Here is a 13,788-nt window from a genome sequence, read left to right as displayed (position 1 = left end):
TATCCTTTGTATTGTAAATGTTTGTCTACTATTTTTAATACGTTTGCAATAGGTTTGCCTTGCATTGCTCGTCACACAAGTGCTACTTGAGAGAAGCCATTCCTCAATTACACCTCTTAATTCTCAAAATCCGATTTTATCCAGTGCTTAAGGCCTAGCCTCATATACCAGGGAGGGATTCATTTTATTGTTTGGAGCCTGGGTTGTAAAATACTAAACGGGAGCCCAGAGTGTATACAGCTATTCACTTAACTATTATCAAGAGTTCTCTTCCATCAATTAAATAATACTCAAACCAAATGGTTATGCAAAAACTAAATTGCAAGGCATGCTAACAACTAGACCGTAGAATTTTGAACTAAAATTCAGACAGTTGAAATGTGCTTCAAGTCATCTCAACGTCAAGCCTCAGTTATGTAACTTTCTCACTTATGAAACTTTTTGAGGCAGTCTGCTGAAAGTGTCATAAGTGATAATCTAAACTATTTATGTTGTTACATATATTCCTGACACCCTTTTAGTCGCCTTGTACGACAAGCAGGGATACTGCGGGAGTATTCTACATCCCCCAACCCGCAGGGGTGAAAAAACAAACATTCATTGCTATTAGCCAGATGGCATGGTGAATGGCGACGACTTTAAGTGAATCCAACTGTCTATTTCCTTCAGAAAACCTATTTGTGAGAAAGCTTGAGATTATGGCAATTAAATCCACCACCAAAAGGAGAACATAAAAGCAGCAGCCCATATGCCACCTCTTAACTAGGTGTTAGATTTGAATAGGAGCATCAATAGAAGTAACTCAATTCTTGGAGCAGGAACCTAACAAAATAATGCAGGTTTTGTAAATGAATGCTGCCTTCATTCTTTACAACACAAACAAAATTATCATAGAGGGACAAAATATTTTTACTTTCATATAAACCTCATTTAATTTACAAGGGTCCAGCATAATTCACAAAATAATTGTCTCTAATGGTAATTACTTTGCACAATAACAGCTTCGTGGCAAAGCAAAAATTAAAATTAGGACTCCAAAATTTCCATTCCAATAATGTAGCCAACAACATCATTTAATTTCCAGTGATTGTATTGACCATTAGACTTTGCCTTTAGCAACAAGAATAGCTGAATTTACATACATGAAAATATTTGAGGGAATAGACCATTTTTGCACCAGCATAAAACCATTTTGGGAAAAGCTGATTTTTCGAGATCTATGACAAAACATTTTTGGAGGAAATGTTTTCCCTTACCCAAGATTCACTCAGAAGTTAATTCGGACGTGTTCTCCACCAGATAGTATTGAAGTGAGTTAATAGGGCATGCAAACGAACAGGAATAAGAGGAAAATATTTATTTGTTAGAAGAGGGGCAATACTCATTTGATAACAAATCACATCAAGACTTGAAAGCATATTACTTCCACAAAATTCATAATTGGATAAATAAAATTTTCATAAGGTTTATTTTTAAATTTTAATGTTGATGGCAATTATTACATCTAACTGCCACAATACCAATGCTGCACTTAAAGGAAGAGTCGTTGGAAAATTTCAAAAAAATAATACAATACCAGGCACAATGACACATTTAAAACATCAAAGCCTACAGAGGCTCCTTAAGGCACCATTAGCTCTACAGTCCATGATAAAGACATTTAATTGCACAGGAGAAATGAACATCCAGCCAATCCCAGCTGGGCAGTCAAAAAGCAGCCAAAAAGAAATCAGCCACCATGAAATCCCCACAAATTTTCCACAGGTCTGCTTCAGTTTTGATATCCTGCAGGAATTGCTCGGCCATACACTAGGCTCCAATTGGGGTCCACTCCATGTCAGGACAACCCTGATGAAAATATAAATCATATCAATAACTACCAGCAGTGTGGATGCTATGTTTGAAATTCTGCAGTAGCAATACTAAGATCAAAATCCACTGTAGATATAACAGCATTAGAAAATGAATTTCATGATAAGCATGTTATTTTAGAAACTATATTTTGTTATAAGAATCATCAATTTTTTCGATTAATCAATCTTTGAGTTCAAATTTTGATTTTTGCTGAAAAGTCATGCTTTTCATTTTAACACGTTGCATACCGGGGTAAGCTAATGTTTAAAATATAACGTTACCCAATCAAACATTATGATGCATCAAATCATTATGAATACCGAACAACAACTGAAAACGTACTAATGAATACGTATTGTTCGCTTTAAAATTGTTTAGGTCGACGCGCCTAAATGACGAGAATCTTCGTCATCCGTCCAAAACGTTCGGGAAAAAAAAGACGAGAATTCTCGCCATCTGTACGCAACGTGCTAATTAAAAATCAATGGCTTTGGAACTCGATTATAACCAACATTTTTGCAGCACTAGATGTAGTGTATTCACAGGATATTAACTTACGTTTCCCATACCAGTCTTATTTACACAGGAATACCCTGAGAGAATAAGAATGAAAATACTCAAAGTTGAATTTAGATGAGAAGGGGCACTTTACCTTTTTCTCCCAAAAAGAACTCTGACATTAAAGGGAGAGCGATGCCATGGAGGGAATGCTAAGATTGAACCGAAAGCATTCTGTGGGTGAACCAAAGAGGGATAGACCACCTAACCTATAAGCATTGCAGCCCTTGGTGCTTAATGAATTGCATCAATAAAACTGTTTTCTATGACTTCAATAAGAATAAAGCAGACTCCCGATTATCAGGCAGTGTGCCCGATATCCCGTTTATATACCCGCGTTGATGATAATTGGTGCATGAGTTTCACACTCTGCCAATGTTTTCCGCAATCTTTACAAAAAATAAAATCGGACGGCACTGAAAATATTGCATTTTAATTAGTGACGGGACGTTCGAATAGTCAAATCACCGAATACCTCGAATAATAGGCTTTGTAAACTATTCGGTATTTGATGACACAAGGTCACCAATTATTCGAATTTTGAACACACAGCACAGATCATCAGTGATCATATTCAAATTTATTGAAAATGGTTGGGTCTTACATGAAAGTTGGCACATTTGCTTGGTTCAATTCTTTAATAATATTTTTACGAAAACTTATCTAGTAAGTGCTAATATATGTAAAAATGCCGATGTCTCCACGAGAACAACACTAAGAAGAATGTATGCATACGTTCAAATGCACGCTAGATGACTTTTCCCCGACTCCCTGTGCATGATGAAATTTAAGTTTTGCAATGAACGCAAGAAAGCATTACTAATAATAAAACCTTTAATATGCAAATAATAAAAAACAAAAGAACTGCGGAACTCGACGGGCGTAAGTTTTACTTAATAGTGGGTGAAAATTGCTTGAGGATTTAGGAGTTGTATTGAAGTACATTGACTTTAAAAGTGTTCAGCATTTTTTAACTTTAATTTTCATTGGTACTTAAAATTGGTGAAAAAATACAAATTCAGCATTCAGTGATGAAGTATTCGTATTCGATGTCGAGAAAAATGTAATTCGAGCCATCTCTAATTTTAATGCAAGGCTACACTGGGTTTATTATTTGATTCCCTTAGTAAAATGCAATTAATTAATTTATAGTGGAACCACGTTAAGCGAGTATGGGCTATTGCAAGACCCCCACCATTACGAGAGATAGCAGATTCATTAGCATGTAAAGAAATATTTTTACAAGCGTAATTTATAAAAAAACACTTTAAACATGAGCCAATGGAAGCATTGGATGCAAGAAATAACCCAGATACAGTTTAATCAGTAGTTGTTAGATTTTCCTGCGAAAAATACCAAGGTAATAGAATGATCACTTAAATGCACAAGTATGTAGTAAGTGACAATCGTGGTTGTTTGTGCATAGGGATAATGATTGACAAAGCATGATTTGCATGATTTTGTTTCAGCACGGTGCTTAAAAATTGAATGGCTAGTTGTTATTCAGGTAAGGAAATTTAGTGATGCAAAAAACATCGTCTTCCTTCTGGATTTATGCTCAAATTATATAATATGGAAATATCTCCTTACTCACACCAATCCTGTTCCTATACAAGTGTTGAAAATAGGTTTATTGGCTATTATTATCTCCACCTCCAGTAAAGTGACAATTCTCCATAGCGATTGTTTATTCTAGCACCTTAGGGTCTCGCTTTATCGAGGATGCACTGTATTTGCTGTAAAATCTAGTGCGATCTTTTTCATGATCACCTGAGGTAATGATGCTTACGAGTAAGAAAAGCAAACAGGAGCATTGTAAAAATACGTCACTGAGGGAGAAACTCCTCTGCCTGCCGCTTGTTTTTGACCTAAGGTTTCAGACGACTGACTCACACTGAAAACCAAGGCCACTCAGTTCCCCTTGGACTTGCGACCGGAGAAAGGGGAAGGGGGGAAGATAATAAATTCATGCAAGAGAGACACCCCCATTTTTAGCTACAATTTCCAGGAAAAGGTCCGTCTCTTACACGCGTTTATACGGTACTCAATTGAGATCAATGCTGCTTCACAATAAAATCAGACAATGTTGTTTAAATTTTTTAGAAGCAAAAAAATTAATAGAAAAATGAAATGTCTTGAAGTTCATGTCTGATGCGTGTTATAACCCCTATATATACTTTTTATTGACCTTTACCACATTTTCAAAGCTTAATTTAATGTCATTTTTATTCTACATCATTTTTTCCAGGGACATTGAGTGATATTACATAAGGACCAACTGTTAATTGACAATTGGCCTGACATGTATGAAGTTCCAATCTTACACTGCCAGCAAATATATTTGACATACCTCAGTCCAGTTTTGTGGACTTTGTCCCTTTCCTGTTGGCACTTGGTATGACCTCCAAAAGATGGCTACTCCACAGGGCTCTAATGAGTCCCACCCGATCATCGTCACTTGGCAGAGCTATGTCTTTTACACTCGTAAATTGGTCACACGATGACTTCAAGTGACTCATTGCATTTAGATAATGTTTAGGAAATCGAAGAGCAAATCCCATCTGCAAGATAAAATCAAATGTTAAAGTAAAAAATCACGGGATGTAATTGCGCCTTGGTACTAAATGTAGAATGTGGTTCTAGGATTTACTACCCTCTGGGACACCAATGACTTATGAAATGCTTCTCAATGAAATGAAAGTTCAGGAGGATCTCCCAAGCTGAAAAGTTATAGACGTGAAATGCATACCTGAAATACATACTCATAATATGTTGTACTGGTTTGGTAAAACCTTGGATTGGAAAAACTTGTAAATGATAACCATTTTCCACTTTCTCAGGAATTACTGCCAGAGACCCACTCTCAATACAGTTATATCTCTCATTAATACAAAGTTCAAGGGAATAAAATTTCATGCTGATTTTCACTCTCTTAACTACCTCCTCCAAAAGAATTTACCTTAAATGTTCTCCACATGAAAATGAATTCAACTCTGTGAAATATGCTAACTAGAAACTGCAGAGACATGACATCCAGATTGTAACAGTTCTGCTGAAAAGCTTCTGAATATCAGCTGTAAGTATATGAATAAATGAAAAATGCCAAGTTACCATCAATTTTTACAGAAAATTCTTGCAGTAGAAAGTTATTGGAGGAGATGCTTTGCAACATGCATCGAACTCCAATTTTTCCAGGACAGCTGCCAAAATTCCAGGTGTTCTCTGAGTTTTTTTTTCAAAAGACTGATATTCACAGAGTTTTCCTGGTTATCTAGGAAATTGGACACCTATGAAATCACATAAACAATGCATATTCAACAATGTTTTAGGATTAGGTCAGGAGCATGACTTTACCTCATAATAATGAAACAATAATAAAAGCATTGTCTGTATTACTGAGAGCCCACCATGTGCCTCAGTGTAGTACTAACTAGAGATTCAAGCAGAAACAGGGAGCGAATAGGAGATGATTACAGGCAAGGGCACCAGCAGTTAAACATTATGACCCCCTAAAATCACCAAATATGGAAGAGCACTGAAGATAATCTGTAATTACTGTATTTAACTGAACATAGTCCCCCCTTTTTTTCCAAAAATGCCCCTGGTAAAAGTAAAGGGGGGACTATATTCAAACGCATTTCTAAAATTTTTCCCAAAAATGAATACTCAACATTGGGGGGTGGGGATTATATTCTGAAGGGGACTATATTTGGAGAAATATGGTAATAGGTGTGAACAACTTTTCAAGGATGTCAAGGGGAGCATGGTGGCCTAGAGTGTGGGGCAACTGGCTTTCTGTTAAATGTCCTTGGTCCACATCCCACGGTTAAGGCTTTTCACACCCCTAAACATAAATACTCAAAATGCTAGGTGACCCTGGGAAAGGAGCACGCTCCATTACCTTGAATTAATTTGGCACACTTGCAGATCAGTCAGCTGTAAGATCTAACCTCACCAATTCAAACAAGCCGTATGATTTAATAACTGAGTGAACACGTGATGGTTGCATGTTTTGTCACACCCTTAACACCTTAATAGCCCTCTAAAATAATTTCTGTGATACACAAGGTACAATATGAACAAAGGTATCTCATGTGCATATATCATATGTAAAAGCCATAACAGTCATGCCCTTGAAAAGGTAATGCTATTTTTCACCCACTCAGTGATGTGATCCCAAGGCTGGTTTAGATAGGTGAGGTTAGCCCACGTAAATCCAGCGTAGGGGGAGCCAGTTCCTTTCCCAGGACCAACCCACCCGTTGAAGTTTAAATCTGGGAACATTTGAAGCCTCCAAACTTCAAAGGATGTCCAGCCAATCAAATCAGAAAAATTCAAGCATAATTCCAGGTTTTCAACGGAAATTTAACAAAACTCTAGATTAATCTTATGTGATTACTATGATAGGTAAGTATTTCAAAACACCCGAAATTAATTCAATACTTTTAAATGATATTATATTTATGCATTACTTTACGCTCCTAATTTAATGACTTAAACTAGTGATAGAAATTTAAGATGTCACCTGGCATTCCATTCTTTGTGTTTTTGAATCTCACTAGAGTCAAGAGTGCCGGTCATTTTGATTCTGTAGTCTTGACATTCCACGTTTCGATGTAAAAATTCTATTAAGCTACTGCACTTAAAATTACGACAAATACATTTTAGGGCAGAAAATGGTTCGAAAGATCCACAGAGAAAAAAATCATCCGCCTTGACCGGGATTCCCCGATCTCCGGTCGAGTGCTTTAGCCAGTTCAGCTACCGAGGCTTCATTCTTCCCAGTGGATATTTCTTCCCGGTCAAGGCAGATGATTTTTTTCCCTGTGGATCTTTCGCACGATTGTGCATTGCGGGTGACTCCCGTAAAAGTTATCACCACGGCTAGTCCCAGTACACTTTAAACCAGAAAATGGTTGTTGAACTGGCAAAATGTTATGCGAAATGAATTTGAGATAAATGATTCTGAAATCCAAATTTGAGGCAAAAATCGTGTATAACTCATGCATAATTCCAGGGATTAAAAATTCATGCATGATTCCAGATTTTCCCACTCACTGGGCACACTGCTTCGCCTGGATTTGAACACATGACCCTCCAATCAGATCAATCATCCACCCACTAGGCCACCACACACCTCACACCAATTTCGCACATAGAATTACATATTATCCTAATAGCCTCCACTTCCAGTCCCACTCATACAACTCCTCTAATACTCACCTCTGTTTTATCACGGGTGGATAACATGTGGTGAGGGCGTTCATTAAATATTGAAGAGTAAACCACAAGAGATTCCGAATCCTGGTTTGGCAGAGACAACTCAAGGGTTTGGTTAGAACGAGTGCTGCCCGAACTATACTCCGGCTCACCTCCTGCTGATTTAATCATTATTACAATCATTAATCACAAATGATGCAGGAAAGACATGAAATATCACCACAAAAACATGCAAAAAGGAAGAAAAATTACATGTATTTCATGCAAGGCAATATGTGTGTCAATGCTATGGGAATACGAGAATAGTGGGTTCAGGAGTTACATGGTATTGGCACTGTACTTGCATGAATCTAAGACGAGGTTTTTTTTCCATCCCAACTCCTGGAGAAAAGAGGGTTTGTCTTAATATTGGATGCAAAGCTCTCAAATGCAATTGGGCTGCATAATCTACATCGGAAAAATGAAGGATAACCGAGTTTGCCACCTGGTAGCTAAACAACAAAAAATCATCACTAAAAATAGCTGAACAGTAATTCAGCTTATTTAATTTTGCGTTTAAGTAAAAAAAAATTTTCCATTTTTTGGCAGTAGGCAAAGATTTGGTGCACGCCGATCAGTCGCCGGGTGCACTTCTGCCATGTCCGCAAGCTCACCTGCTTTACCCTGGGTTCGGTTCTGTTCAAGTTTAAGCTTGATCAACTCTCAAAATGTTCAAAAATTTACCTAAATTGTAAGATTAAAGCCTCAATACCGTTGTGGAATAAACTGCTCCAAAGTTGTTGTATTTGTCTCAGAGCAATGGTAAGAAGGCAACATGATTTGCCTCTGATTAGAGAGATCGGTTCAATTTTAATCCTGTCCCTTTCAGAGTACTTGGATGGCAGAGAAAAGAGGTCATTACACTGCCACTTTCAAAAGAAAATTTAAATTATTTGCAGAGAAAAATTCCAATTTGGCACCTGGAAGAGTATTTGGTAATTCAGAATATAATGTTAGATGCTGGAGACAAGATTTGATTAAGATTTTCTCGTGTGTAGCAACAAGGAGGGAATTTTCTCAACCTCAAAAAGGAAGGTAAGAAGAATTAGAAACAAAACTCAGTGACTTGGTTACAGTGGAACCCCAGTCTATCGTTCCCGCATTCATCGTTCGCCGTCCCTGGTCCCAAAAAAAAGTCCCATGAAGACAATCTAATTTTTTCCTGCATCTATCATTCCCTGAATTATCATTTTCCCACATTGATTGTTGGCAGATCATGGTCCCAATGTATTTTTTTCCCGCATTCATCGTTTGATAAAAATGAAATTACGTATTTACAATGTGGCACTCGAGGCCAAAATCGACAGGCACATAGTTTGAATCTTCCCCAAGAGATGGAACCACCATAGGGAGAAGCTCAGGGCCGTGGGATTGTCTACGTTGTACAGTTCTCACAATCCACTATCCCCCCTCCCATCAGCCCTCGATTCCCCTCCCTCCGACTCTTTCCTCCACTATGAGACCAACCAAGAGGCATCTAACATCCCAGGTTACGTTTCACACCGAGTTCGTGTTACGAAGACCATCACTCATTAGCTTCGAAAGGAAATATCAAATTACACGAGAACAATAGAAAAGTATTTCACCCCTCCTCCTTTCCCTCCCACTGACCTTTTTCATCTTACTTGGCTTCAAAGCTCCGTTTTCAGGAAGCCAATTGCTGCCTGAATCACCTATTGGCCCCAAAGGTGATTAACAATGACTCTCGGCAATTGGATTTATACCTTCACTAGATTGAAATATTAGTAATGCGCTCGTAATTCAAGAAATAATGAGACCAAACACAATGTATTTCTGACATTAATTAAGCATTTTAAGCGAGGAAATACATAGTTGGTAAAGACAAGGCAGACGAAACTCGATTGGCAAAATTTTGGTGAAACTGGATAAGTCGATTCAAAAATCGACATGGTCGTGTATTCAAGATGCTGGCGGGAGAGAGTGCAGAAGTAAATGCTGAAAGCACAGATGACTGGCTGGAAAGTCTGCCATCAATTCTGGATGGCTACGAGCCACGAGATGTGTATAATGCAGATGAGAGTGGTCTGTTTCTCAATGTGCTTCCAGATATAACATTGGCCAGTAAAGGGGAATGCTGCCATGGTGGTAAATTATCCAAACACAGACTAATGGTTTTGCTTTGCGTGAATAGTGATGGCAGCGGCAAGCAAGTGCCGATTGTGATAGGGAAATCCCAAAAACCGAGGTGCTTCAAAAACGTACAAAAATTGCCGACAAAATATTACCCAAAGAATAAATTATGGATGACGACAGAAATTTTTATTTCATTCCTCCATGCATTAGACATGCAGATGGGGGGCAAAATAGAAAAATTATCCTCTTTGTGGATAACTGTGCGGCACATTCCAAATACACATCTTTTTTGAGGAATGTTAAAGTGGTACAGTTCCCAGCAAACTGTACAAGTTCGCTCCAGCCCCTTGACTTAGGGATTATACGCAGTTTAAAAGCATACTATAGACAATGCCTTGTACAAAAATCCATTTTCCTTATGGAACAAGGAAAGGCAATGAAGAAAAAACTTAACTTACTTGAAGCACTCCACCACATTATGGCAGCATGGAAACAAGTGAGCCAGTACACTATTCAGAATTGCTTCTGTAAAGCTGGGCACAGATACCCTATTGATAACAATGAACTTGCAGGCAGTGATGTTGATGATTTTAGTCAAATCTGGGAAGAACTTTGTAGAGCCCAGAAATACGATTTTCAGAGCTACGTTGCAGTAGATCATCATGTGGTAACAAGTGGCACTGAAACCATTGAAGAACTGTGTGAGGCGTACACAGCTACTGGGGCTGTAGAGCAAGAAGAGGAAAACAAAGTAGAAGTGATCCCAAGCTTTGTCGAGACTTACAAGGCTTTGCAAAAAGTGAAAGCATTTTACTATGTGCATAGTGGAAGCGACAAGGATCGTGAAAACATTTTGGAAAAATCATATTTTCAACTACGACTGAATACCGCTGAGAAACAGAAGAAAATGCATGACTTGTTTGAAAAGCATAGTGATTAAAATGTGAACAGTTTTAATAGTGTATCCTAGCCAAAAGTGATTCAATTCCATTATTCAATGGGTTTTATCAATTATAATTTGTGTCTTTGTTTGACAAAGGGTGTCCGGTGAATGTAACCACTAAAATTCCAATATGTTTGACGAAGTACCATAGAGTTAGTATTAACTCTTACGGTATTTTTACTATGGTATTTTGGTGCCCAGTTTGAAGAGAAGTGATGAGCAATGCATTCTCAAGTGAATGAATGAGTAAATGGGACGCAAATAAAAAACGCAAGAAAATAGGAGGGAATCATTTACTTTTTTTGAAGCCTAATAATTTTTATGAGGACTTTCCTGATTTTATGACATCCCATCAATATTTCATTGTAGCCTGGACGATACATTAAAACAACAAGGAAGTGCTGCACCTACGACTAAAATATTTTCGATTGGTTACTATTTTCTTCAGTTTCACCAAGAGAGTGCGTGTGGGGATTTAAATACCCACTGAGGTAAGGATACATCATTTTAACATATCAGCACATGAATACATTTACCTCCTAGAAAATAAATAAAATTTTCCAAGAGTTGGCTAGTTAGTTTGGGTTGAATCCAGTACTCCTCATCCCAAGTAGACAACTGAAGTTGGGTCTTGAAGGCCACTGACGAGGGGAGATAATGTACCCCGCCAAGCCTTTTTCAATGCCATATTTTTATGGCAATCGGAATGGCGAAAGCCTCTCGGAATGGGTACAGTTCCATGGAATGGGCCTGAGTTTGATTGTATTTTTCATGCGGTACATTTAACATGCCTTAGATAATTTAAAAATAGCAACCCTTTCTCCATGATGCATGGTGGTGTAATGATTATCATTATGATTATCCATCAGGAAGGCAAGGGTTTGCGGCTCCACAAAAGCGATGTATTTTGTCGTCTTCATACAGATCATTTTTGCCCGGCTTCAATATATGTAATTTAAATTGTAGCAAGCCTAGGCCAGAGGAGAAATTTCTATCGTGGTAATGGCTTTTGGGTATTGAAGCAATCTTATTACGAGCTCGGAGATAGGAAGACTACACTAGAAAGTGTTGGTCCCCCACAGGCACAATTCGTCTTTGGAACTCCGTCGAAAAAACAGGCCCACAACACATTTCGGAAAACACTTCTGGTGTGTACAAGTTTTGATGCAAGGCATGCATATTTTAGCACACAGTTGAATTTTGGTGAAAAGAGATGGTCGTAATAAGACTGCCGAAGCTGTCATGGCAGAGTGAATGCTGAGATGGTGAGCAAACTTTTTTAGCAAGGTGTCGTATTCCTTAGGATTATTGAAAGAGATATTATTTGAACCACTTATACCCAAAATGTTTACATAAAATTAAAATATTGCTGTAAATAGCTATATTTCAACATGAACCCTTTATAGAATATCACAATTACTCGCCAAAATCCTGCATTTCCTGCTGCATAGGCAACCATGCCAAACGTTCACGCATTCATCGTTTATTTCGTCTGTCCCTTTGAATAACGATAGATCAAGTTCCACTGTATATCCCATCAGTCTAAAGGACTACCAGTTTCTACAAAATCATTCAAGTGAAAGAAAAAGAATTAGCTCGGACTTGGGAATTCTGCAAACTGAATTTGGAGCTAGTCAATCTTGGATGCAATAGTTCATGGCTCCGAAAGGATTTTCTCTCCATCAGCGAACTTTGATTCGTCAAAAACCTCCACCAAATTTTGAAGAGAAGCTGGTTGAATTCCAGCATTTTGAGATAAGAAAACAACAAGAAAAATGATATCTTCTTGGCCAAATAGGTAGTGCTGACCAGACGCCAGTTACTTTGACATGCCCACTGCATATGCAGTGACAAAGAAAGGGGATAAGGAAGTGAAGATACTTTCTGCCAGTGCTGAAAAACAAAGACTAACAGTGATGCTGTGCTGTACTGCTGATGGTACTGATGATGCTACCACACGTACTTCTCAAATGTAAGAATGTGCCCAAGGGTGAGAATTTTCTTTCAGAAAGGGTGGGTGACGAGAAAAATGGTAGTTGAATGGCAGAAACTGGTATGGTTCTGACGGCCTGGACAACTCCTTAAACACAAGTCTCTACTTGTTCTGAATTCTTATCGAGGGCAAATTACTCAGGCTGTGAAGGATGCCATAGAAGCAGATAGAAAGAAGCACATAGTGACTTGACCATGATTTCAGAAGGTATGACATCCCAGCTGCAGCCATTGGGCGTTTCCGTAAATAAGCTTTCTAAAGATCTATTGAAAAGGTTTCAAGCAGATTGGTTGGCATCTGAAGAATGGGAGCTGACACCACCTGGATGCATAAAGAGGACTCGTCTATCTCAGTCAGTGCATTGGATTTTAGCTGCATGGAAAGGAGTGAAAGAGGAAATAATTATTAAAGCATTTAAGAAATGCGGTATTTCTCATCTTATAGATGGAAGTGAGGACGATGTACATAGGCAGAGCAGTGATAAAGAATCAAGTGGAAATGAATGTGATAGTGACTGTAACTAAAATCTTTGTGAATTACTTTGAGCATGTAAATTACATAAGTCACCAAGTGAAAGTATCTCCTTTTTTATCATTTCTTGTTGATCAATCCATAGTATTACATTGAACTTGTGAATACAACTTAATATGTTTGCATTTCCTATTTTTCTGCTCATATGCACAAAACTTGATCCTTAAGTATTTTATCATTTATTGCTTTTGATGGGAGTATTGTTTTATGGCCACTTCGGAATTAAACAACAAGAAATACCTTGGGTCACTTGTATTAATTGCCCAATTGCAACGCAGGTAGTGAGTATGACTCACAGGTCTGGAGCTCTCTCTAATGATGATCGTGGTGGCAGGGTGTATATAATGTTTCGCTGACTACTGACTTTTGTATCCTCTCAGCTGCATCTTGGCGATAAGCATGACTTTTGGTTTATAGTAGGGTGTTATCATTTCCCCGAGTGCGTCAAGCAATCTCACTCCGCCATTCTGGCAAGCAATTATGTTAAAGGTGATGGACTCTTGTAGCAGTGCTCACAACTGTGAGAAACAGGAGTAGCATTCCGCTACGTCTGTCA

General features: G+C 38.1%; 1 protein-coding gene across 2 annotated transcripts in view; it reads right to left on the bottom strand.

Annotated features, from left to right (window-relative positions):
- Nucleotides 1-1,072: 1,072 nt before the first annotated feature.
- LOC124156593 (ribosomal oxygenase 2-like) overlaps nt 1,073-13,788 on the bottom strand; it is a 37,961-nt gene continuing 25,245 nt past the window's right edge. Inside the window, exons 7-9 of one of the 2 annotated variants that reach the window (XM_046531233.1) lie at nt 7,636-7,787; nt 4,763-4,973; nt 1,073-1,848 (exon numbers count right to left, since the gene is read on the bottom strand). In XM_046531233.1, coding sequence (XP_046387189.1) covers nt 4,764-4,973; nt 7,636-7,787 — 362 coding nt within the window. In that variant the 3' untranslated portion in view covers nt 1,073-1,848; nt 4,763. Of the gene's footprint in view, nt 1,849-4,762; nt 4,974-7,635; nt 7,791-13,788 lie in introns of both variants that reach the window. The other variant, XM_046531232.1, reaches the window with a different exon arrangement.

The sequence above is a fragment of the Ischnura elegans genome, chromosome 3 (genome assembly GCF_921293095.1).
Source record: "Ischnura elegans chromosome 3, ioIscEleg1.1, whole genome shotgun sequence".
NCBI lineage: Eukaryota > Metazoa > Arthropoda > Insecta > Odonata > Coenagrionidae > Ischnura > Ischnura elegans.
This window is presented reverse-complemented; position numbering and strand designations above follow the sequence as displayed.